Here is a 25,306-nt window from a genome sequence, read left to right as displayed (position 1 = left end):
ATATTTTGTGCTGCTTTACTTGCTCAAGGATTTTGGTCGATGTCCATCTTCTATCCGCCAAATATATGCGCACAGAAGACCTGAGAGAGCCATGATTCTAAAGGGACCCCTCATGTGCCAAAGACGAGAATGCGTGAACCGAAACAGGCAACGAAAGCAGACAAGATTGATCCGTCTACTTTCTTCGGAACGAGCAGCCCTCAGTCAGACGAGCCTTTCCTCCGGTTGGCTGGCAGAGAACGGTCGAGCAGCCGGCGCAGATGACAACTGTTTGTGCGTGCGAGAAGACGGTTGTGATGGTGAAGCAGCCGGGGCACTTGACGTCCATGAAGAAGGACCGGGGGGCTGGGACAAGGTTCTGGTGGGGTGATGGTCAGTTTCAGAGCCCTCTACCATCTATTCCCAAGCTTCCGGATTGATTTGATGCGTACCTTGAGCTTATGTCTGCGAGCCTCCGCGGCTGGGGATGGGTTGAGGAGATCGACGGCGAGAACCTATCCAGACAGCACCACGTTAGCGTTTGTGCTGCAACATTCCATCACCAGCCCAGATCCCTTTATTCCATCTCGATCACCCCAGCGAAATCTCCTTTGCGTTGAGGTTCCATCAGGAGCTTTTCCCGTCGCGCTGGCTGCATTGTTGTCCAGGTCGTGTGCCAAATTTCCTTCACCGCGCTGCCGGGACCGCTACACTCTGTATCTGGGGGGGATCGGGGTTCCTTACCATCTTGACGGTTGAAGATCGAGACTTGTATCGATTTGAAGTGACTGACGGGTCTTTCGTCGATTGCAGGAATGTTGAGGACGTAGATGGCGATAGTCAGTCGTTGTCGATGCTTGAAGGTGGGAGTCGAGAGGGGACGAATTTGGGCAAATAGTGTAGGTTTCGCTTAGCGAATATCGAATTTCTCGCGCGGAGTGTGGGTCACGTGCCAAGTGTCGTCAAACCTGCAACGGAACGCGGCGGATCAGGGCCGCGTGTTTGCTCGGTTTGCAGGCAGCGGGGAGCTGCAGGTGCAGCAGCAGCCTTTTGGTGGGTTGGATAGAGTAGTTGTTGATACGCCAGGTCGAAGTACAGGTACAATCAAAACTATAATAACTACAACTACAACTACAAACTGCTCAACATGGCTGCACCGATGGATCAGCGTATCTCGGTCCCGATAGATGATCCAAACGCAGATACAGAATGGTAATTCCTTCTATTCTACCAAGAAACCCCGTCCAACCCAATATTTATACCAGTCCAGGAATGATATCCTCCGCAAACACGGCGTCATCCCAGAGAAGCCGCCCTCCCCAACCCCGCTGATCGAAGAGGCAATCCTCGAAGGCCGCCGTCTGGCACATGAAAATAGACTCGAAGGCAAGGATCTCGACGAGCTAGATGAACTGGAGGATTTGGAAGACGAGAACTTCCTAGAGAAATACCGCCAGCAAAGAGTCCAGGAGCTTGCTTCTCTGACCAAGAGAGCTCTCCATGGCACTGTGTATCCGCTGTCGAAACCAGATTACTCGCGCGAGGTCACCGAAGCTAGTAACGCCGGGCCGGTGCTGGTAAATCTGATCAGTGGGCTGGGCACGAATGTCGAGAGTAGAGTGTTGACGGAGCTATGGAGGCAGGCAGCCGCCGAATATGGCGAGGTGAAATTCTGCCAGATCAGAGGCGATATGGCGATTGAGGGATATCCCGATAAGAATTGCCCGACGATATTGGTCTACAACAAGGGTGATATTGTCAAGCAAGTGGTCACGCTGATGACGCTGGGAGGGGTTAGAATAGGCATGCCAGAGATCGACAAGTTATTGATCGAGGTGGGTGCTATTAGAGACAATGATATGAGGGTCATGAAGAGACGAAGGGATACGGAGGATCTGGTGGAGGAGAAGCGAGAGAAGGGCGGGATCAGGGGGACTCCGCAAAAGGCAAATGTCGAAGACAATGATGATGATTGGGATTAAGAGCATTCTTCACGCATAGCACAGGAGTTTGGAGTTAGTGGGTATGTGAGATTTTGATATCTCGTGCAAGTGGCATCCCAATTCCGTTTCCCACCCATTTTTCAATTGAAGCTATCGAAAGTGCCTATGTTAAATTCCACCATGAGGTCACACAAATCTCCCAGTCTTTCTAGGCAGCCAGTTTATTGAACAGAATAGCAGAAATCCCACAAGGATTCCTCGCATTTAGTGATGACGGTTGGAACCTGGAACATCAAACACCGTCTCATCGCTCATAAATGCGTTATCTTCTCATAACCTATTCATACAATTTAGAATACACAGTTTATAACGAATCCCTTTATTACACAGCAGGAGCAGTCTCCACAGCCGTAGAAGGCTTCACATCACCCGTTTTAAAACAGCTAAGAGCTGGAGTCCCCGCTGCGCGTGGGCGAGAAAACCTCGTCTCGACAAACGTCTTCATAATGCCCAATTCCTTTTTGTCAAAAGCCTCATAGAGTTCTCTAAACTCATCAAACTTAAAACGATGTGAGAGAATGATCGTTGGATCAAACTCCTCGGCTTCAACCTTCTTCATGAGGTCCTTCCAGTACTTATGAACTGGAGCTTGGCCGGCCCCTCGGAGCGTGATGCCCTTTTCCATAAGTGCGCCGATCAGGAATTGGTTGGTCGTTGCCGCATAGTCAGCAACAAGAGAGATAGTTCCAAATTTCCGAACGGCCCTCAAGGCTTCGTTGACGATCTCGGAACTGTCAGTCTCCATACCGATCGCGCGTTGAACGGTATGGAGAAATCCCTTTGTATATCGGAATGCTGCCGCGTCAATACCACAGTCAACTCCGTCTGGTTCCAGCTTGTAGATGGCTTCAACAACATCCGAATATCCATCGAAGTTGATGACCTCGCAGCCAATCTTGTCCTTCGCTAATACAAGACGGTCCTCGACATTGTCAATAACAATAACTCGGCGAGCTCCAGCCAACTTAGACCACTTTGCAGCTAACAATCCAATAGGACCGGCTCCCCATATTGCTACGCTCTTCCCTTCGCTGACCTCGGCGCAGACAACTGAATGGTATGAAGTGGGAACGATATCGGAGAGGTACAGCGCTTTTTCATCAGGAACACTATCCGGAACCTTCAGGAGATTTACATCGCCATACGGGCACCGAACATATTCAGCCTGTCCTCCGGCAAAGCCACCTGCGAAATGGGTGTATCCGAAGAGGCCTGCGAACGGTTTGCCATACAACTTCTCCTGGACGGAGGAAGAATTCGTCGTATCGCACATCGACGATAGCCCTTTTTTGCAGTACTTGCATGTACCACAGCTAGAAACGATTAGATCTAAGCCGTCGATTATGTCTCGGATGCCAGTCACTTACGCAATTTGGAAAGATGCAACAACTCGGTCTCCCTTCTTGACATTCTTGATGTCCGACCCAACTTCGTCAACGATACCGATCCATTCGTGGCCGAGGATATCTCCACGCTGCAATTGCATAATTTCTTTGTGATACAGATGAAGATCTGAACCACAGATAGTTGTCCCGGTGACCTTACAAATAACGTCTGTAGGCTCTGTGATCGCAGGAACTGGCGCTTCAACAACACGGACATCTAGAGATACCTGACTTAGTTATGGACAAGGTATTCTGGTTTCGTAATCTCACCTGCGTTGCCGTACCATTGCAGAGTGAGTTGTGTCTCGTTTGGCCTATACCTCGGGTCGTTGGTTGTGGTGGTAGGCCGGTCTCCCATGGCCTTTTGTGCCTGGTTGGCAACGGTAGTGTTAATACCTAGCGGGGTAATCTTCGTGCCCATGGTTCGTTCTAGTGTGTATTAATTCTTTTGTGTATGGCCAGATAAAAGAAATTTCTTAATAAGATAAGTGAGAGAGTTGATCTATGAGTTACGAGAGAAAGCGAGGATATTCAAAATGCATTTGTAGATAATCCTATGCTCATCTGGGTATGGGAATCTAGAGTACGTCATGGAATCCTAGTAACTGGCAGTTGACCCTACCAAACAATGGGGCTATTTATAATCTGTCACCCCTTACAACTTGCTGGAATGGTAGAGAATGTATCGATGATATCAATTCATGTACATTTACAAGGAGTAGAGGTCCGGCATAGCTTCGAAGTGGCAAACTGCGTAACTTGAGAGGGCGGATTATTATTCCCCCATATGAGTATGAAATATGTTCGTATTCGTACTCGTACTATTTGACGACGGTGTAAACACGTCGAGGTTGTGCTGCCAGTGGTTCTACATCATTTCTGTAGCCACTTTTAAGACCGTTCCAAATCTCTCTTATTCTAGCCTATTGTAATTCTGCGCCCCCAAACTTTGACAGAATCTATTGTTTCAAATAGACAAGCAAGCCTCGATGCAAGTCGCATCAGGCACGAGTTGGTTCACAGCCACGTCCTATGTTGGACATTGTTGGTTATCGAAGTATGACTGCTCATTCACAGCCACGATGCTTCTCCAGCTACTTCTCGCTCCCTTTATTTGCTAACTTCACTACGTTTCTTAAGTTTATCGCCCGTTGCAACTCCTATCACTTGGCAGAGCAGTTCACCCTATGAAGGACATCAGCATAGATCCTATAAACTCTCAACCGTCTCATCTCATATTCATCCAAGCTTTGATCTGTCTCTGAATTTATACTCAACGATCTTCGACAAGCAAAATGTTGTCCGAAGATCAGATACGTCAAGTAATCGAATCCGAGCAAAGATATAAAGCGCGCGAAGAAGCAGCAAAAGAGCTACGCATAGCCCGCAATGCAGGGGATTTAGATCGTATCAGAGAGCTGTTCCAAACAACGCCGCTGGACTCCACCAACGCTACGGAAGAGTTACTTGGGAGCGTTCTTACAGATTCAACAGATGTTGCACGATGTCTACTCGAGCAAGGGGCCGATGCGAGCTGCATATTCATCTCTTGTCTCAGCCAGTGTCGCTCGCTCGACATGTTCAAGCTTCTGGCGGAAAATGGGCTTGATGTCAAAGCTGAGGGACACAGAATTCTAGAGTGAGTAGCAAGACCCGCTTTATAAGTTCGATAGCATTCGACCCGGTGACTTACACAACCATAGACACATGGTTGATTGCAGAGAGATCCTCGACTGGCTCCTTGACCAAGAAGTTGACATCAACCAGCCTATGGATCGCCTCACGGGCGGATTTAACCTTGCTAAAAGTGAATACAATCGCACGCCGGGAGTGCTCAATAACGCTGCAGCCACCGGCGATATCGACCTTTTCGACCACTTAGTTTCCCGTGGTGCCGACCCCTCCCGGAGCGTTGCACTGCATCACGCCCCTCGATGCCCTGATACTGATAAGACGGTAGCCATGATCTCCCATCTCATTGAGAAGTATGGTTTCGACGTCAACGCTAACGAAAAATACGGGGGGAACCCTTACTATTTCCACGACGGCCCTGAGTGTGGGTCACCGCTACACTGTGCAGTTGTCTTCAAGAATATCGCAGCCGTCACACATCTTCTAAAGAAAGGCGCAGACCCCCTGGGTGACAGTTCATATTGCCCTCTTCTGGCGGCTGTTGGTCGCCTCGACATCAATAAATTTACAGAGGCTATTAGGCCTCTTCTCGACGCCGGTGCAGATCCCACGTCTGGTTTAACTCGCGCCATTCGGGAGCAAAACATCGAGGCCGCTATGATCTTCCTTGAATATGGTGGCGACCCTGGCCCTGGTGAGGATGAAAACGTGAGATGGCAAGCAGAAGGTGGGGGTGATAATGATTCTAGGATTACCTACGAGATGGGAAACGTATTAAATTACTGGAAGTGAGTCTGTTACGCTGGTATCGCTGAGTGAAGTACTAATCTTGTCTTAGGAGTAAAAGAGAAGCTGGAACTTGAAAAATCTATCTTTCCGCATGAAACTTAGAAGTAATCATTTTCATCTTTTCGTTTCGACCATTCCATTCGTACGTACGAAGGTTCCATTCCATTAACAATTCGTCGATGGTTCGTCATTCACGCTCCGCCTCCCACCTCGGTCAACCTCTATAGTCTTTTCGCTCTTATTCGCCTTCGTCTCTCTATGTTGTAAATATATAGAAATTCATATGTTTGTGTAATCGGATCACGAAATACATAAACGCCGAAATGAATTTATGAAATTGCTACTCCTATCGCTAGAGATAGAAATTCTATACTGCGTGCGGTCTTGGTTTATATATATGTTATTTCACAGCTCTGTAAGTTTTTTATTCAAGGAAATGCGAAATTGGGATTGAAAGTTTAACTCCATGAAAATTGCTCGTCTAGTACATATATTCTTGTCCACCCCTTAAAGAAATACCCCGCTATCCTTTAGTTTAGGCGAGCTGACTCTGCTCTGATCTTCTCCTGGGGGGAGATGGGTGGGGGTTTGACTTGATTATTAATTCTTCAAGGTTGGCGGTCGTCAAATTTGATTCTCTTTTTATCTCTTCATTATCGTTCTGGTCGATCTTGTAGAGAATAAACAGAAGAGCCCACCGGAGACAGAACATGCTAATCAGGGCAATAAAGATATTGAATATCATATTATAGGACTCTATGATATCTAGCGGCGTAGTTGAAATGCGGGTATGTGGATAGTGGGAGTCCCCACTTTGGCTATAGATTAGCGCGCCGGCCGGTGATTCTTGCACTACTGCTAATACTGTTCCAGTTGTCCTATGTGTTCCTGGTGTTCCACGTCGTCCTGGGTTTCCAGGGCTTCCAGGGCATTCTGGGCTGGCATGTGCTGCAGGTATTGCAGGTATTGCAGGTATTGCAGGTATTGCAGGTATTGCAGGTATTGCAGGTATTGCAGGTATTGCAGGTATTGCAGGTGTTCCTGGCCGTCCAGGCCGTCCTAGGCTTCCAGGGTTTCCAGGGCATCCTGGGCTTACGGGTGTTACAGGTGTTGCTGCTTTTGCTGCTGTTGCTACTGTTGCTGCCGAAGATACTAGTTATAGCATAGTCACTGTGGTGGTGACTCTGGTGCTAGTAATGGCAGTTGCGGAAATGTATAGAGATAGGAAGTATTTATAGGGGAAGAAAATAAATATCTTAAATACAGTTAAACAAACAGAGTGTTCAAAACAACGCTGTTTAAAACTGGGCTTGGTTCACTTTGGTTATTACTTGATTTATGTTTAGTCTTAATATTTATAACAGGGACATCATAGCGCGGCCTTTGACATATTTCCTTCCTTTAAGTTTATTGTCGGCGTTTATTACTCCTACCTTTGTTGTGCGGATAAAAGAATCCTGCGATTAGGGACTGGGCTAAGTCTGGCGGCTTAGAGACTGAGTCGAGTGTAAGTCAAGGCATATACAGGTATAAACCATCTGAAGAACTTTAGGCACATTTTTTATGCTTTAGTTCTAACTATATTTATCTCTAATAAACAACTTGATATGAAAGAGTTTACGACTACTAAATAATTTTTAAATCTAATGTGTTGCACGAATTATATCTAGACTTTGAATCACAAGTATGATCCTTTGCTTAGATTAATTAATATATTTCTACTTAAAGAAGTAAAGCTACTACAGCAAGGCTTGCTCCAGCTTCAAACAGTGGCCAGTCCCAAGTCTAGAAATGATGGGCTATCAGCAATGAACTAAGTATCGAAATTTCAAGAAAAGAAGCATGTTAGACAATAAGAGAGGACTGACAGTTCGAGAAAATTGCTAGACTGTATGCTGGCACATCCCCGATAATTTGAGATCAAAACTTGTCGGGATATTCCAGGTAACGCTCAATAGCGAAGATTCCTTCCTTAAGTTCACTGCTATTAGGATCCCCTGCCCAGCAGCAAAGACGACAGTTTTCCATTATCGTTCCATCGATAAGAGAAGCATTACAGTAAGACCATGTATAGGCATCTGTCTCGTATGCCTCCAGTTTTTGGAATTCTTCATCACTGTTAAGTTGATAGATCACCCCCTCTACGACCCCTTCTGGACACCTTACTAGAGCGGGGTAGATCCCCCACATCTTCATTTTAAATCCCGTCACTTTTCCTCTGAAAAGGTGACCAGGGGATTTTAAACCAATCACATTTTGCAGGATTTCGAGCAAGCTGGGAGTGCCGTAGAAGAACATGTAACCCAGGCCGAGTCGTTCTCTTATTTGTTGCATACACGTCTCGCTATCAGATGAATACTCAATAGGGTCTTCATCTATCTCTGGGCACTCAGCATCTATGTCTATGGACTCATCATTTATCTCTGAGATCGTAAATAAAGAAGTCATTGGATGAAGTCGAGATATAACACACTATACTTTAGATTGTAGAGACCAGATGATAATGAGAGTGAGGCGGACCAGGCGAGTCCCCCATGTTTTATACATGGATCTGACTAAGGATTCTATTGTCACAAAGCTGTTTTCGAGCACCTGCTGATTGGAAATTCTAGTGGCTAAGAATTTGTTAACGATGAATCCTTGAAAGGGGAGGGCTGTGGAACAGGAACAAAGGGTGGACTTGGTTTTACCGCCAGAAGATCGGAGACTTGAATTTACTACGCCTTAACTTAAGATTTGTCCCGGACATAGATTATACTAGCTACAAAGAAGTCGTACCAACTTTACCCCTTGGTTGGTCCTTGCTTTATTCGTACTTGACTAGTATAAGACAGCATTTTCATTGTAGAATAATCGCAATCTTATTGAAACAAAGCACCATACCCCCATCCCTTAACAGAGCCCAATTTATATAAAATATCCGACTGTAGAGTGACGGGATGGCTCCGACTATATCGAATCCTAGTTTTTACTAAATCGAATCACACTAGCGCAACTAGGCAGGAGTGTGCCGCAACCGAGTCGGTGCAGCAAGAAATTGCCGCTGTAATCAACCGTGGGAGCTAATAAAATAAGCTGTTAGGCGACGTGCAGAGACGTAGTAGGCTGGCTGATGTTGTATAAGGTTAGAGGTAGGAGCACCTAGAGATTTGACCAGCGATGACGATAAGGCATTAAGTGGCTCAATTAACTAGAGCTTTAGATCGAGGATACCAAGAAAAGGAAGTAATAAAGTATAGAAGGGGGAATAGCTTCAATTTGGCGACGACCTTATTAGTATAGGTCGCAGCTTATTAATATTATTAGTCGCACCAACGAGGTCAGGCATGATTAAAGCGGGCTTCCATGAGCCAGGAGGCCCCTAGTACTAATATTGAGATGACTACTAAAATACCAAACACTCCTCCAGTAGTAGACCAAATCTCGTCATTGAAGCCGGCTTGACGCTGGCCTCGCCCCTTAACGGCGACCAAATCCTTCCTCCTAGTCTTGCTATTGGCAAGTTCGACGCTTTGTGGTGCCAGAGCTTCAGCAAATTTCTCAATCTAAACAGAGTCAGCTATCTGCTAACAAACCACAACTTTGAGAGTACTGACTTGTTCGCATGCCATGTCAATCTTTAAGAAATTAGGGTCCTGGAGGCTATTCTTTTGTTGGATTCGGTGGACATAACGACAAAAGACCTCACACACGCCCTCAAGATCTTGGCTAGACTCGACCATGAGTTGGAACGCATCTCCCTTGGTAATTTTGATATTTCGTTCGAAGACGGCCGGATTGCGGAAACACAACTCCAGCGTGGCTAAGGCCATGGATTGGGGAATAGCACAAAAGTTGAACACGCTCTGCTCGCGTAAGCCAACAAGATACGACAAGCAATCGATCGCATGCCCTAGAGCATTCAGGACCATTTCAGAGCTGCAGTTAAGGGCAAGCTCGAGATTCTCGGGTTTGAATAAGTCGTCAAAGTTATCGACGTGCTTGGACCAAATCTCTTTGGGCCAGAAACGGCGACCGTCATCATAATCTTCGCGAATGTCGCGAATAATGTTGTTCTTCTGCAACAAGAGACCCATCGATTTATACAGGTGACGATGGTTGATCAAGTTTGCCTCGCCCAGTCCAGCCTCGATAAAGAGGCGGGTCACACCCTCGCCGACTATACCAGCTACATGCCAGCAATAGAGGTCGTACTCTTCGACGGTATTAACGCTGGTATCCCCGAAAGCCGCCTTTCGCGCGAAATCGGCCATCCCATTTCCCATTTTGTCGGTAATGTCCATGATGATTGCTTGGTAGACTGGCTTCATATTCCTGAACTCGGTAACGACGTTGTCGAACTGCACCAATAGTTGGCGGTCCTTTTCTTCCGGGCGATTACCGGTAAAATTCCAGCCATCCTGCTCCAGGTAATCTTTGAAGTCTCGAAGGAGCGGCTCTTTTGTCTCGAGGGGGATCGAGGTATCATCCTCAATGGTATCAAGACCACGCAGTATTAGGTAGAACACACACACGGGCAATAGTAGCTCAGGGTGTAGCTCCTTGACGACTGAGCTAAAGCTGCGACCGGTCTTATCTAGGAACTCGAAGCAGACCTTGGTTGTTGCAGACTCGTGCTTTTTGTTTCTTTTGTGTATAGGACTATGCCGCAGTTTCCTACAACAAATAATGAACTCTAGTCAGCAAGCTTCGCCAACCTTGCAAAATGTGCAGGAATTCTGAATACGGGTTGAGACCCACCATTGAAATATAGTCCTTAACTGATTCGGATGAAGAGCAAAATAGAGACTATCTGATGCCAAACCCATGGCGGCGTGTGGTAGAGCCAGATGATACTAGGTCGGAAGCGATGAGAATACCTGACAAGGCAAACGATTGAATTTGAGAGTGCTTATGAGCACATATGGCCAGCTTGAACAGTATACCAAGAGCAGAAGGAAAAAAGCACCGCACGAGAGATATAGAAGGTAAAGGGACTGGGTTACTTGACTAGGTACCTAATAAGGTACCTAGAGACACGAGGAACTGCGGGTTATAGATCGGAGCGCGGCGACTAAAATGCCGACATTTTCAACCGACGGAACTTTTCTCTATCCCCTTCGAGCTGCGAGCCCCTGATATACGTTTAAGGAGGAAACAGGGGGTGAGGCCAAGCCTAATACATTTTATCCCAAGCTTTCTATTCGATTGGAGGAAATGTAGCTCCTTGCAATGGCAGGTCGCTATTCAACTGGTCAAGTTCAAACTGGAAACTCCCCGTATTCATGGAATTTGTTGTTGGTGGGGTGAGCATAGCCCCGTAAACATCATCGAAGCTAGTTCCTTCAATGAAAGAATCCCACATAGCCTGAACAACCAAGTTAGCAAAGCAAACGATGATCCTAATCGTGGTGTAATCTTACCCAGTCAATGTTAAAATCAGCTTCAGGGACAGGGATTTGTCCGTCCACGAACAATGGAGAATCCTGAGGAGGAAGTAACTGCGCTGGATCGGGCGGAGTTATAACTGCGGCTTCCAACACCTTAGAATTATCATCCTCAAAAATTCCAAGCATTTCGAGCATGTGGGAGAGAACACGGTAAACTTTTCGGGCTTCACGCAAGCTCCCCTGAGCCACGTTCCAGGCCCGAGAAGCCTTCTGGAGAGAGAGCACCATGGATCCTTGTTGTTCATCGTCGGATTCGGGCGTTAGGCGGACATTGGCCGCTTCTGCCACCCTTCTGTGTCGTAGTTCTAAGCAAAGAATCATCGCCGCAAGGATAAAATCTTGACTCGTGTACGAGAATCTATACCAATGGCGTGTAGACCGAACCATATCTTTCGTTGTTGCCTGTGCTTGTTGGAAAAGAAAATGCTGCAATGATAGTAGCGATAAGGCAGATCGAATACACCGATTGCGAGAAGGCTCAAACCTTCCGTCGAGCCTGCCCTGTGCCATGAATTTCCGATGCAGAACACACATTCCTTGATGAAAAAGAATCTCAAGCTGTATCCTTCTATTAATGAGCGAAGGAGCGTCGTCCATTGATTCCTCGAGCGGCCGCATCTGAAGGTAGGGGGGGACTTCTGTCTGAGATTGTGCGAGGTCATCGTCTAGTTTGAGAACCGCATCGTAAGAGTACGGCCCCAGGGCGCTGAGAAGGTGAGCTATCTCCCCCAAGGAGCGTAGAATTCTATTCTTTGCCAGGAGGTACGAGATAGGTGTCACTTCCGAATTTGGCCTTGACGGAGGCAGTTCGGTCATACCCTCATATAACTCCCAGTCGTGTATATTTCGGGGCTGTTCCGTATCATAGAATTCTTTTCTGATATTGCTTGGTAGGCCGACCTGAAAAGACAATAAACCATCGAGCCGGACGACAAAGAACCAGACGCGACGTCTCATCTCGCCCTGGAGAGGGGAAATTTCTGGATACTGCGACGGATCTCTGTTGATAGAAGTAAGCAAAGTTCTTGGAGGGTCGTCGCAAGCTGCTAACCTATGATAACCCATCTGCAAGGCAATGCGAGTAATCAGCCCAAACATCGTCCATACACCATTCCCACCATCGCTCTTCCGAGCTTGTTCTACTATTGCATTAAATACCAGTGTCTCAAGCGTATAGGGTACGCATTTAGTGACATCGGCCAACATCACGCATTGGGTTGTCCTCAAACGATATAGTTCAGATAAGGAATCCGAATCACCCTCATATTCCGGTGGCTCTTCTTCAAGCAGGTGATATGACAACATAACTAAACTAAGCACGGAGAAGAGGAGTCCTAGCCACATGGGCTTGGTAGCTTTGGGGGTTTTCCAATGTTCTTCATACTATCTAATTGTCAGCAGCGAACTGATGCCATATGACCCGTCTGATTTGAGCGGAAGTCGTTGTTGACTATGCCGAGTGTTGATTGAGGGGGTATATGAGATTGCACGCAAAGATGTGCATATCTCCTTCAATACATCAGGCAAGTGTGTAGTTGAAAGAAATCCCGTATAAACTCCAGCATCTCACCATAGATCGTTGAATTACGTTCTGCTACTATATAAATTTCAATCGAGCTTACCTGTTGCATGAACGTAGGTTTGTGTAGCATGTGGAAAGTCGGCACAGGAGAATCCTTCTCGTCGAAGAATTTCTCGATAAGCTTATCCAGAGCAGGCCTTGCAGGTACCGATGCAAGCAATTCCTCGAATGAAACCGGTTTAACTGGGCCGTACAGCAAAGGAGGTCCACCGGCAGGGCCGGAGAAAGCTGTATGCAGGTTTATGGAATCCTGTTCCTCTTGGACTTGACCCCATACATTTTTGAGTTCGTTCAGCTGCGCCACGGTCAGTCCCGCATCTCTACAAACCAAAGACCAGTTATATAAGAAGCATGATACTTACCTCCTGAAAGACATCGCCCCAGTGGGTGGTTCCTCTATACTCCGAATGACTCTCGCTGACTTTCATTACTCCCACCCCATGGCGGATCTCATCAAAAGAATGATCATTACCCCATTGGGGGTCTGCTGATTTGGTGTCCGTTTTGGATCCATTGGGCATTGTGTCCCTAGGAGGCGTAACTCTAGGCTCCCCAAGGTCTTGTCCTTTGGAGGCTAGGCTAGTTACAAGAGCCTCTAACCGGTCAATTCTTTTCTGCATACTCTCGACGTGCAGGGGTCGAATGACTGAAGCAGCTCCAGCGCCATTTTTGCTGATGTTACACCTGGAGCCACCGTAGACACATGAATGTGTCTCTTTCCTCACTGTACAATTCTGACAGGGCTCTTCGCGGTTACATTTCAGCCTTTAAGAAACTTGAGTTAGTAGATTATGGGTTAAAGTTGGCGGATAAGGAACAAAGGGGGAATGCTTACTTCCGAGCGCGGCAGGGACCACAAGAAAGAGGAGCACGCAGGTTTCTGGCAGCTTTCCGCTGCTGCTGCTTTGCAGCCAACGACATCGACATCGCCGCGGACTTGTTCGAATCCATGCTCTAACTTGGAGACACAGATTGTTTACTCTGGAGTAGGTGGGATGGAGTTACGTTGTCCCCGAACGTACTTGAAGTAGGATTCACCACGTGACACCCCGGTTGCTGCCTTATCCGCGGAGTGTAGCCTGGCAAGGAATAATCCGATTCTCCAACTCGGGGAGCTTTTATCACGATGCACAACAGGGACTTATCTGTACTACTTAGTAGTAGAAGTTATGCAGTAAGTCTTTAAGACTGAGAAAAGCGCAAGCGCAATAGCGAAAAGGAGGCTCCGATAAATTTTCAGGTGGTATTAGCATGGAATAGAAAGGGATGAACAAGCGAGACTCCTAGATTCAAAATGAAATAATACGCCGACGATATTAGAGGGGCAGTAAAAAGAGGTTTGAAGAATGAGAAACATGCGGTGACTGGGAGAGGATATCATAATATTATAGGCGGTAGAAGAGAATATGGAGTCTGCACTTGCAGGTGCTTAAAACAATATAGGACCTGACTGAGGGGCGGTATCATGCGAAGCATAATGCAACAGTATCAAAGACAACAGTCCAAGAAAGTCCATAATGGTAAGTAAGTACACCAAACACCACGCTATGCCACCATAATCCATACCATCCGATGCCGCTCCTTTCAACATATGCACACCATTCAAGCATTTACAAACCCGCTTACCCATCCAAATCCATCGCATCACATCCCTCAACCACCGCATTGCTCATTGGCACACACCGCCAACTACACCCCTTCCTCATCAGTGGAACCATGCTCTCCAAAATATCCCTCTTATTCCCAGCCCCCCTTAACGGACTCGATGACGTACTCGCAGCGCTCGCCATTCCAGCAATGGTTTTATGATCCAAGATCTTTGCAATTTCCCACCATTCAATCCATTCTACTCTTGGAATGATGAAATTCCGCTGACAGATTGTGCATTTGCTGCCCCCCGATTCTTTCTTTGCTAACGCAGTGGCTAGGAGAGAGGAGAGGTAGGAGGGACATTCTTCGTGGAGGAGTGAGGGGAGATTTGGAAGTTGTGGTGCTTGGGAACAAGCGTTTAAAGCAACTTCTAGGAGAGATGGAGCTCGTGATAGGTAGTTCCCTGGGGGAGGAGGGGGGCTGTATGTATCATTTACATCCACGACTGGGAGAGACTTCTGTGCTCGATCTGAGTCTTCAAGGTCCGAGTCTGGAAATATTAACCCCTTCACGAGATCCCCATTAGCGGCCAAATATCGGATCTCGGTGCGAGCTTTATATGTAACCTTCCAGCGAGGGTGAGAATACTGTCGCCTAGGATCCGGTGACAAGCAGAGTATGGCGCCACGGCGAGGACGAGTCCGTGATGGGCTTCCAAGGCTAATCGTAGGACGTCGCTCATCATCTTGATTAGGAGGGAATACCGGCTCGTAAAATGGGTTTGGATGCAGTTGGAGGTTCTCTAAGCGGCTCTTGGTCGAGAAGAGCTCCAAGATTTCAAAAGGCAGGTAGCGAAGCGAGTTTTGTGAGATATTTAGCTCCTTGAGATTGTGTAATTGGCCGATACCGGGTGGAAGCTCGCGGAAAGAATTGTAACGTAAACTCAGGACCGATAGATATTCGAGTTTGAAAAGTTCACCGGGGAGGGATGTAAGCGCATTCGCACCTAAGAACAGTTTCAAACTCGGTTCCAACTGAGAAAACACTCCTGTTGCGGTTGGTGGAACACGAGTAAATGTAGCAAGGGGTCGGACAGTGGCATTAGACAAAGTTTTAAGGCCCAGAGATCTATAAATCTGTTAGAAAGGTAAGGTAAGGAAGGATATTAGGAGGACGTGCGATAACTCGACGCTTTCGTCTCCTTCTTCTAGACATCGTTCTATCCTCTCCCGAGCCGGTTTTTGAGCCACTTCTTGAGCTGACGGGAGTGGTTTTTGCAACTGAACTAGCCCAGATTGTCTCAGTGGTAATGGGGAAGCGTTGAACGATTCAGCATTCTCCATCAGCTCGTCAATATCAGACATGCCATCACTCCCCATGAAAACCCCGCTGTCATATTGTCTTTCAAACGTTCGCTTCTCCTTCCTCCGTTGTTGTTCAGGCTCGTCTAGAGTTCCAGCATCTGAAGCCGGCCTTTGGTGATACCATGGCCCGCGATACTTTCTCTTACGTCGTTCTTGCGTGTAATTGTCCGCAGAGGGATCGTCATCGCTGGAGAATATGGCGGGGTCGCTAGAAGGTGGAGGACTACTTCTGACGCGTTTTCTTGACCGATTGGAGAAGGATTCGGTGCGCGGATCCCAGGACAGCTTTGGTAGTGGCAGTGTGGGCTCCGGTTCTTCTTCCATCTCGTTTTAAACAATATATAAATATATACGAAGAGCAAGTGTTCATGGGAGGACGTAGAGCGCGTCAGAGTGTTTACAATGATCGCGTCCCAGGATCCAAAAGCAGGGTTCAAGGTGTGGACCCAGCACGTCGGCGCCTTCCAAGGCTTGGGCCTGTGGAAATTCAGCTTTATCGGAACGAGTTTAAAACTCAACCTTTCCTTTATCCCATCAAATTTAATTAACTTATAATGTATGTTTAGGATACTAGACTCCTCCCTGGTGCTGGTGCTAGTCGTTTGCATACCGATCCCCTTTAACTACCTACTTATTCAGTCGTGCAAGTCAATTTTATCCCTGTTAATAAAGTCTTTCCGATATGTAAAACTACGAGACTGTTCTTTATCAGTCCACCATAACATCTTAAGAGTTGCCTCAACATCCGCAAATAAGTCTCAGGCACAAGACAGCTTGAAGTCTAAACAATTATGCATTTACTTTTAATCCGAGACCTACTCCCGAGGTCCCATCCAATTCAACCAGATCTACAAGTACAGTCGGGCGATAAACTTTTTGAGACGATCTCGTAACACATAATGATCAGCTACTGGCGGCTTCAAAGTCTTGTTCCATATAGAAATCACTCGTTGATAACTACCTAGCTAGAAACGCCAGCGGGTACAAGGAAAGAACTTGTCCTTCAGGTTATTTGTTGTTGACGACCAGCCTCCTCAAGCCCATCAATCCAATCCACACAGCTTCCTCCGTCCTAATCGTCCTACTTCCTTGCCCAGGACATACATTAACCCATCGGTCAAAAACATCCTTCGCGTCTACAACGCCCAACTTCTGTAACTCCTCATCGTTCTTCACCGCAACCTCCAGCCCGGCCACCCCTCCAAACACAATCATAAGATGCTTAAATCCATTAATCTTCTGTTCCTCGCTCCCTGACCGCAAATCCTCCACATCAATGCCTCGCTCAGACGTTCCAAGTGTCACATCATAACCACCCTCATACGCACACTCGGTGAACACGTCACTCAAACACCCCGCTTTCCTGATATTGAATCCCCAATAGTAACCACTCTCCTCTCTAGGCTCATCGGGGTTCACAGGCTCCGCCTTAATCTCCTCGATACTCGCGTTCTTCGACGCCTCCTCAGCTCCATCAACAAACTTCAGCGTCACCCTTGTATTTGGCGGTATTTGCTCTTTTACTGTAACGGGTATGCGTAATCCAGCCTCAACATATGTCCCATTCTCATCTGCGCCCGGCAGCGTGACACCTTCGCGGTACGGACACCATTCATCAGGCTTCAAGTGATGCGGAAGGTCTAGACTGGGTAATGTGCCAGCGGTTCGGAGGTTAGGGTGTAGAGGGAATAGGAGTTTCCGCAGATGGGGAGGGGTCTCGAGGTAGCTGAGGAGGTGGATGAGGAAGTGATCGGGGTCGGATGTGCCTGTGTAATCGTCTTGCGTGGGATCAGGTCTGTGGGAATTGGAATGTGTGCGGTTATGATGTCGCTTCGCCGGATTGGATGTGCCGTGGCCATCTGAAAAGATTACGACTTCATCGACGCAGAAGACGGATAGGGCGCGGGCGACCTGGCCTGCTAGAGTTGTTCGAAGTTCGTGGGATTGTGCACTGTTTAGATTATAATTAATGGACAAAACCTTGGGTCTGGACTTGGGAATGCGAACTTTGCAATTATGCTTCCTGGAAGAGCAACGCTCACTGTCCAATCTCTCCCTTCTGTTGGCTGAAATATAGCAGTTGGTTTTGAAGTATCAACAGCCACTGCGGCGGGGGGTTCTGGGATGCTGGCAATCGGGGTAGCTTTGGCCTCAGATAGGCGCTTGCGCTTCTGAAATTACATATTTAGCATTGGGCGGTCTTTAATATGAACAAAATGACTTACTTTCGCATTTGTTTCACCTCTGCCCATTTTGTCTCTATTTGATGTAATCTTGATTTTGTTTGTCTGAGAAATTCTTAGGCGGTCAAACCCCAGGCGCTGGCAGAATTTCGCAGCGGCGATAAGTAATCCTTGGATCTACCTAGGTAAGGACCAGATCATCCATCATCCTTCATCCTTACCAACCTCAACCTCCTCGAAGACAAACACGTCTAAACACCACATAACCAAACAAAATGGCGTCCACCGTAAGCATCGGCTCGTCCGCCGAATTTAGCAAGATCCTGAGCACCTCCAATATCGTCATAACAGACTGTAAGCTCCTGCGCATCACCACCCGCAACCCACCACTACACAGCTAACATAACCCTTCCTCCTCAGTCTACGCCGACTGGTGTGGCCCCTGCAAAACCATCTCTCCAACCTTCGAATCCCTCGCAACCAAATACTCCAAGCCAGGCCGCATAACATTCACCAAAGTAAATGTGGACAGCCAACAAGCCATTGCACAGCAGTATGGCGTTCGAGCGTTAGTCCCACCTCGCCCTCCCCTCCCCCTCCCTCCCCCCCATTACAAAGCTAACAGACGCAATCGTAACAGTATGCCGACATTCTTAATCTTCCGCTCCGGCTCCGTAATAAACACCATCAAGGGCGCCGATCCCCGAGGGCTGACAACCGCCATCGAAAACGCCGTGAAGCTCGCCGGGCCAGCTAAGCCGACCTTCTCATCGCAAGGCCGAACACTAGGTGGAACGGCCCCGCGCGGGACATCATTGGCGCGACCGTTTAATTGGCAGGGTTACGTGGATGCTGTGTTATCATTCCTGGTGTTGTATGTGACTACGCTGTTTACGCTAGATGCGTATAAGGCTGGGGAGGACAGTCCATTTAATGTCAATCGGACTGCGAGAGAGGGGGGGAGTACTGTTGGGAGGAGTGCCGGAGCGCCATCATTGGGCACGAAGAGGAGTGGTGCTGCGGTGGCGGTGGGGAAGAGGTTGGGGACGATTGCAGACCTTTCAGGAGGGGATTGATTGGTAGCTATAAACTGAATTGGGTATCTGGCGTTTTTGGCTGGGGAGATGCGAAATGGGACTTTAATTATACCGCTGGAGCTTGAGACAATGAAGCTATGAAGAATCTAAGATTTAAGTCACTGTTTTCCATGTACACCAAAAGAAGGAACATGGGTTAGAATAAGGCTGTCTTGTGAAAAATCTAGGCTTGGAAAGTGATTTACTCGCCAGAAATATTACAACCTCTAAGCCAGCCTCGTAAATTATCCTTTACAGAGAGCCGTAATGTGAAAGTCGGGATGCGCTGAGAGATGTGATATAAGTCTATGCCCAGGGCAGAGGGCGACAATCGTCCTGCCATATCTACCAGCAACGAAGCAAGGAGGACCCCGAGGGAGACGCGACTAAAGATAAGAAGAATTAAATGACTAAACGGTCGTTGAGCTCTGACGCTACATACGTAGCCAGCAGGAAGTCGCTATGACATACCTACCCACCCAAGTCTCGTAAAGGAGTTCCGCAACACGACTAGAGCTCCTCAAGGACTGTTACTCGTCGGTTTAATTTAGTGGAGGCCCAATATTGGTAAAGCATATCCGGACAGTTTTAAAATGGCTAAAGAATGAATTCCTAAGAAGGGTGTGCGCTAGCGATTCCAAACTACCCCAATTCAACAGAGTTGTAGAAGCCGACTACAAGATAAATATGACGGAATATTCCCATTTCGGTGCTTATTTAGGACCTCTCCAACGTGATCTTCAAACAACGAACAATACGGAAATTTCCCAAGGCTAAGGAAGTGATGTGGATATCCATACGGAGGGATGATATTAAGCTCAAATGGTGGGTGTGTTCCACAGTGATAACTAAGCTCCTATAGGTTTATTAAATGGCCGAGACAAGACGGCTAGACGAATGTTATACCTACCAATGCCGCTGTCACTCGACGGCGTTTTGGGCCTTATAGTTGGATACCCGGCATATAGAGGTCTTGATGGCTATATGCCAGGGATTGCCGGTGCATGAATTAATAGGGGGTGTTTCATTTCGTCTCTGAAGAACTCGCCCCCCCAACGTCATGCGTCACATATATGTGATCAATCATGCAGCACAGCAGCCGTCGTACCAACTCCTCGGGAGACCCTCTAACTACCAGCGAGCACATCAAATTCCAGAAGCACAAGATTCCTTGTGTGGCGCGGGGGGAGTACAGGTACAAGAACATAGTATACATGGGGACTAATACCTTCAATGAGTAGGTGACACAGTTGATGTTCTGCTACCACTTGGTTTCATCCTAACTATCCAATAAGCCGCGGGCAGGTGAAATATATTGCCAAGTGTAAAACTAGGGGTTGGTAAGGCGAGCGGGAAGATCGAGATTTAATATATTGGTTGTTTATTTTCGAGAACACCAATATAAATCTTTTTCTTCCAAAAATCTAGAGTTGGCCTTGGGAAATCTAGAAGCGTAGTGATATGGATATACTGGCTGTATGTGAAAAGCCTTCTCTTACAGTATAGGCGTCTCGGTTGGAAGCACTCTCGCATTTGTGAAAAGTATCAAGTACAAACAAAAAGGGGAAATCATTTTTCGCAACACCACCCACTTCAGTGATAGCGGTGCGCCTCGCGCTGCCGTATCAACAGTAGCGAGCGACCCTACTTGGGGTACGCTATGGTATTGTATTTTTAAGCTCCTAGCTGGGGAAATGCAAAATAATACTCCGGGTTCAAGGATCGTCGAGGAGGGTGTGCTCAGAATGTGGTGCGTGCGATAATAGGCTGAATAGTCGACGTACATACATCGGCGTAGGAGGCTCGACGCAGGTATGGAGATGGATATCGAGCGTGAGAAAGGCCAGAGAGCTTGCTGAATTGACGCTTAGGCTCTGTATTGTGTGTATGAACCACAAGGATGAGAGGAGAAAGGGACAGAGGATCAGCGGTGCTGTATTCTGGACGGGACTTCCCGAGGAGATCGGCGAAGTGGAAGCTCAAGCTCCACCTCCACCTAGAGAGAGTTGAAGGATGAACCGATGACGGCGTTTCACGGACACTCGCGTTCCAATTGCACCAACAACTCGTGAGCAGGCGGCTGGTCTGCCTGCCTGCCACTGGTCACTGGGCAAAGGGCATGGTGCTCGACGAGTTAGAGTAGGAGGCCGCTGCCACCGCTCGACATGTCAATAATAATCATAATATCTGCAGCGGGCTGCTGCAGCAAATGTGAGCACGTCCACTTGACAAGAGCTCGGCACAGCATGAAATGGCCGTGGCATGGCGTAGCCTGGAGCGCCAGGAGACTGGGGGAGGAAACGGGATTTGCCACTTACTTACAGGACGAGTACATTTGCGGTATGTACGAATACCACCGACTGCTCGATAAGCACCCTCAGACACAGGGGAGTCAGGCCAAAGCCAAGTTATTATTGACCCCTCAAACTCAGCGGCCACGCCTGGAGTCCTATACGAAGCACGAAGTAATCATAATCCTCCAGTCGGGGATGGGTCGGGGTCGGGCCCGGAGGGATCGATGGTAAGACCAGCGTTTGCAGCATCAGGTGCAGTTGATGCGGTTGCAACTGTCCGCAACAGCGATGGGAAAGCCCGCGGAATGGGGAATAGGGGCGAAGAGGAGGATGAGTGAGGATGGTGATCAGGTCCAGAACCCGGTTGTTTGTTTGTTGATGATCTCTTAAGCGGTTGGTGTCAGTGATGTTGTTGATATGTACCTCACGTAGTATTATGTGTATAGACAAGAGTCCGGTGGTCAAATCCCAATTCCCAGTTACCAGTAACTAACAGCCTTTAACTCGCCTTTGACTTCACCGGGCGAGCCCTTCGTACTTATGAAACTATAATTCATAATCCAATAAGTATATTCGTTCTCGTATGTCCAGGCAGCTTGTCCCTGGTACAATAGCAATAGTAGGGCTTACACACATGTACTTAAAGTGTTAGGCTTATCGACAACCAACAAGCGCCTGGGCTAGGCCTCACATCCGTCGTCCCCCTCCAGCCCCAGCGTTTGTAACCTGTAACTCTATGATTCGTACTACTATTTGTCTTATTACTACTACGTACCTTTCTACCAACGACCCTACGACCTCCCTACGACCTGCCTCCTTCTACTACGTTACTATCTCGTATCAACCCCGACACTAGACATACATTCAACGCCATTCGATCACTGTCCTGCCCCATTTGACCTGTCTCCTCTCAAGAACCCACTCTCCAAGCCCTGAATAAGCATCAAATAAGCATCAGTCACCCTTCCAGAGCGATCTATCAGATTTGCCTTGCCCCATAACGAACGACAATGGAGTATCCATACTTCAACGCAGGCCCGCCACAAGGCTATCCGTTCCTTGGTCTCCCATTAACTCCAGCTCACAGTGGATCAGCCAACTCGGATGACTTCAACAACTCTCCACCGGTTGGTGCCTCTTCCCCTGTTGCAAATCCAATCCCATGGCACGATCAAAAGATACTGACGCCCAGATCACAGGATGCCTCGAACTTCGACTTCCAAACCTTCGATGCCTACCAGCAACATTACAACGCCAATGCCCTTCCATTGGCAGAACCACAAACGCCACTCTCCCTCGACCAGAAGCCCCCCATAGGCACCGGAGCAGGCAGTGGATTCGACCACAATATAGACCACGGCAATGATGCCACGCAACGAGGAAGCAACAGCGACGACGACGACAACAGAACCCCCGCCCAATCCCGTCGTAAAGCCCAAAACCGCGCCGCGTAAGCCCACCCACGCCCATCCTCCCTTCATATAAAAACTACATCTCTAACAAGCCAACCTATTCTAGCCAACGCGCCTTCCGCGAGCGCAAAGAACGCCACGTCAAAGACCTCGAGGCCAAGCTCGCGACGCTGGAAAAGCAATCCGCGACCGTCGTCGAAGAGAACGAGCGGCTAAAGCTCCAGCTCCAAAAGACCGCAACCGAGAACGAGATCCTCAAGGCCACATCCGCGCAGCCTCGTGGTGGTTCGGAGCCCCTCCCGAACGCAGGTCCTATGCGCTATTCCCCGACGGATTTCTACACGGAGGTTTTGTACGCTCATGAGAACAAGGTGCCTAGTCATAGAATTGTGACGAGCGATACAGGCGAACGACTCCTGGCTGCGGGTGCAGCCTGGGATTACATTATCAAGCATGACTTGTATGTGCGGGGATTGGTGGACGTGGGAGCTGTAAGTGAGAGGCTGAAGACCGTTGCTAAGTGTGATGGGCAGGGCCCCGTGTTTGAGGAGAGGGCGATTATCGCGGCGATAGAGAGTAGCGTTGCGAGTGGGAATGATGAGCTGTTGTGAGGAAGGGGGTTTGGCATGAGATAAATGGCGTCTTCCTGGTTATGAGTGGAAAATCTGCGGATCCGGGAGGCTTGGTGTGGGTAGGTGGGTGGTACTTTGGAGTTTTGAGAGCCATTTGATCCCTTTATTTTCACCTATATGGAAGGGCGTTTTTGACTATAGTACATTATATGAATTTGAACAATTAGGAAAATGCTAAAACAGCTTTAGGTATTTCCATTTCCCTTCGCATATTTTGGACATCTAGAAACAGTTCCGTAATCCAGATTCTTGGAAACCGAATGTTGTCGTGGACTAAGACATTAGTGGCCTTTTGTCCCCGAAAGTCATTTACTTTTACACGACATCATGATAATAGCATAACCACATCCTCATTGTAGCTAATTAAGCAGCCTTTTCTCTCATTCTACGAACTCTTTCTCTACAAGGAACTTGATTCTCGGTTAATATCGTCTTTCAGACGCCGGTCCGGAGTGGTGATTAATATCACGAGGTGTTGTGTAGAAGGAAGTGATTTGAGGTGCACGATAGTACAAAGTATAATAAACAGGTTGCGTTAGGGTTAATAGAGTATTAAGTTAATTGGAGTCGTTAAACTACTTGGATTTGTTACATCAATTAGATCTGTCATATTAATGATAGCTGTTATATTAATTAGAGTTGTCATAATAAGTAACACTCTCAATTTTTAATATATCAAAGTCTATCTACAGAAAGAAGGCCACCATTTGTCACTTTCCCAGGGCCACTACACAACTCACAGACTTAAAATGATCTCAAGAGTCTAGGAACAACCTCCATTTTTGGTTTCTTTGTCTTTAGGAGAGTTTATCACTTAGTTATCTATACAAAGTCAGCCCACAGTTCTTGTAGTAATCATCTGCCACGGATCCCATCTCGTAGCTACACGCCTGCTGCCCGCGGTATATCTGATCGTCTTCGATCCCCTTACTGTATTATATATGCCTTTCTATTTCCTTATTTACCCTTCCTATTACAATCAACAGGGCCTAGGCTAGGCAGGTAATCAGCTGAATGTAGTAGTTATCGCCTCTTTATGTTGTCCACTAGTAGGCTGTCGAACAGCTACTAGTATTACTACATCTCCTATTAAATGTAACTAATACTATTACTACTATTAATATCAGCTCTCTTGCTACAACTATACAAATTAGCATATACATAGCGCTAAATAATAGGTACCTAACCCCCCCCTTAAATAATTAAAAATAATATATTAATAAATCATGAATTTACCTTCTTTTCTAGATCTCTTTTCAAAAATAATTGTTTATTTTAATTAAAATACCATATGAGTTATAAGAGATGCGGGAATGATCTTAACTTGAAGTAAGAGCAAAATTACATGGTCTGTATGTTCTACAGCTACTTTTCCTACCTAGAATCGACATGGGAACGAAGTTATAGGTTTTAAGATTGGGAAATAGGAAGCACAAATTATACAAACCTAAGATTCGATCTTCTACTACTACGACGCAGGGAATGTATGATCACGGCAAAGCACAATTATATTGAGAGCGATTTGAGTTGGGTTGCCATAATCATTATGATACCATTACTGTGTGGAGAGCTTTATAAACCCAGCAAGCAGGCAATTTGCTCACTGTTTTGACAAAGCTATGCCACGGATAACACACGCGCGTCTGAACTCCCCTACCTCCCCTGTGGCCTGCTGCCCCCTCCACCACTCCATCCATGACGCAACGCAAAGGAAATGAGCCAGGCGAAAAACATGCAAATGAAAGACCTCCCCAGAAGCTGCTCCTCCAGTTTGAATCCATCAGAAGGTGGATATTAACATGCCGTGCCATGTCCAGGACTGCACAGCGGGTGCTGACCCGCGGTGGCTGGTGTTCTTTAATGCAATCGTGATTTCATCTGTCCCCTTAGGTCATCCCCCGACATTAACCTCCCCAGACGTCCTCTCCCCACGCCAGTTGAAAAGACCAAATGCAA

The 25,306-nt window shown here is 47.3% G+C and overlaps 8 protein-coding genes across 8 annotated transcripts; 4 read left to right on the top strand and 4 right to left on the bottom strand.

The window, feature by feature from the left end:
* Positions 1 to 1,126: 1,126 nt before the first annotated feature.
* BP5553_06766 (putative Phosducin-like protein 2) lies at positions 1,127 to 1,961 on the top strand (the record flags this gene model as incomplete). The annotated part of the gene is made up of 2 exons (XM_032015389.1): positions 1,127 to 1,191; positions 1,250 to 1,961. 2 exons carry the CDS (start codon positions 1,127 to 1,129, stop codon positions 1,959 to 1,961), a joined length of 777 nt encoding a protein of 258 aa, XP_031868810.1.
* A 343-nt stretch (positions 1,962 to 2,304) lies between these two features.
* Positions 2,305 to 3,788, bottom strand: BP5553_06765 (putative zinc-type alcohol dehydrogenase-like protein; the record flags this gene model as incomplete). The annotated part of the gene is made up of 3 exons (XM_032015388.1): positions 2,305 to 3,295; positions 3,350 to 3,584; positions 3,638 to 3,788. The coding sequence occupies 3 exons, from the start codon at positions 3,786 to 3,788 to the stop codon at positions 2,305 to 2,307; spliced, it is 1,377 nt and encodes a 458-aa protein (XP_031868809.1).
* An 874-nt stretch (positions 3,789 to 4,662) lies between these two features.
* Positions 4,663 to 7,026, top strand: BP5553_06764 (uncharacterized protein; the record flags this gene model as incomplete). Its single annotated transcript, XM_032015387.1, has 5 exons — positions 4,663 to 5,006; positions 5,071 to 5,787; positions 6,200 to 6,203; positions 6,541 to 6,576; positions 6,613 to 7,026. 5 exons carry the CDS (start codon positions 4,663 to 4,665, stop codon positions 7,024 to 7,026), a joined length of 1,515 nt encoding a protein of 504 aa, XP_031868808.1.
* Positions 7,027 to 9,108: 2,082 nt separating this feature from the next.
* On the bottom strand, positions 9,109 to 10,596 carry BP5553_06763 (Uncharacterized protein; the record flags this gene model as incomplete). The annotated part of the gene is made up of 3 exons (XM_032015386.1): positions 9,109 to 9,333; positions 9,385 to 10,429; positions 10,529 to 10,596. 3 exons carry the CDS (start codon positions 10,594 to 10,596, stop codon positions 9,109 to 9,111), a joined length of 1,338 nt encoding a protein of 445 aa, XP_031868807.1.
* A 371-nt stretch (positions 10,597 to 10,967) lies between these two features.
* BP5553_06762 (uncharacterized protein) lies at positions 10,968 to 13,726 on the bottom strand (the record flags this gene model as incomplete). The annotated part of the gene is made up of 5 exons (XM_032015385.1): positions 10,968 to 11,135; positions 11,191 to 12,600; positions 12,840 to 13,094; positions 13,162 to 13,564; positions 13,635 to 13,726. The coding sequence occupies 5 exons, from the start codon at positions 13,724 to 13,726 to the stop codon at positions 10,968 to 10,970; spliced, it is 2,328 nt and encodes a 775-aa protein (XP_031868806.1).
* A 695-nt stretch (positions 13,727 to 14,421) lies between these two features.
* BP5553_06761 (uncharacterized protein) lies at positions 14,422 to 18,005 on the bottom strand (the record flags this gene model as incomplete). The annotated part of the gene is made up of 5 exons (XM_032015384.1): positions 14,422 to 15,517; positions 15,575 to 16,077; positions 16,858 to 17,704; positions 17,761 to 17,924; positions 17,979 to 18,005. The coding sequence occupies 5 exons, from the start codon at positions 18,003 to 18,005 to the stop codon at positions 14,422 to 14,424; spliced, it is 2,637 nt and encodes an 878-aa protein (XP_031868805.1).
* Positions 18,006 to 18,211: 206 nt separating this feature from the next.
* On the top strand, positions 18,212 to 19,012 carry BP5553_06760 (Thioredoxin-like protein; the record flags this gene model as incomplete). The annotated part of the gene is made up of 3 exons (XM_032015383.1): positions 18,212 to 18,290; positions 18,357 to 18,504; positions 18,577 to 19,012. The coding sequence occupies 3 exons, from the start codon at positions 18,212 to 18,214 to the stop codon at positions 19,010 to 19,012; spliced, it is 663 nt and encodes a 220-aa protein (XP_031868804.1).
* A 3,304-nt stretch (positions 19,013 to 22,316) lies between these two features.
* On the top strand, positions 22,317 to 23,329 carry BP5553_06759 (uncharacterized protein; the record flags this gene model as incomplete). Its single annotated transcript, XM_032015382.1, has 2 exons — positions 22,317 to 22,756; positions 22,825 to 23,329. 2 exons carry the CDS (start codon positions 22,317 to 22,319, stop codon positions 23,327 to 23,329), a joined length of 945 nt encoding a protein of 314 aa, XP_031868803.1.
* Positions 23,330 to 25,306: the final 1,977 nt, after the last annotated feature.

The sequence above is a fragment of the Venustampulla echinocandica genome (assembly GCF_003357145.1).
Source record: "Venustampulla echinocandica strain BP 5553 chromosome Unknown scaffold_4, whole genome shotgun sequence".
Lineage (NCBI taxonomy): Eukaryota > Fungi > Ascomycota > Leotiomycetes > Helotiales > Pleuroascaceae > Venustampulla > Venustampulla echinocandica.
Note: the sequence above shows the minus strand (reverse complement) of the source record. Positions and strands in the feature narration are given on the sequence as shown.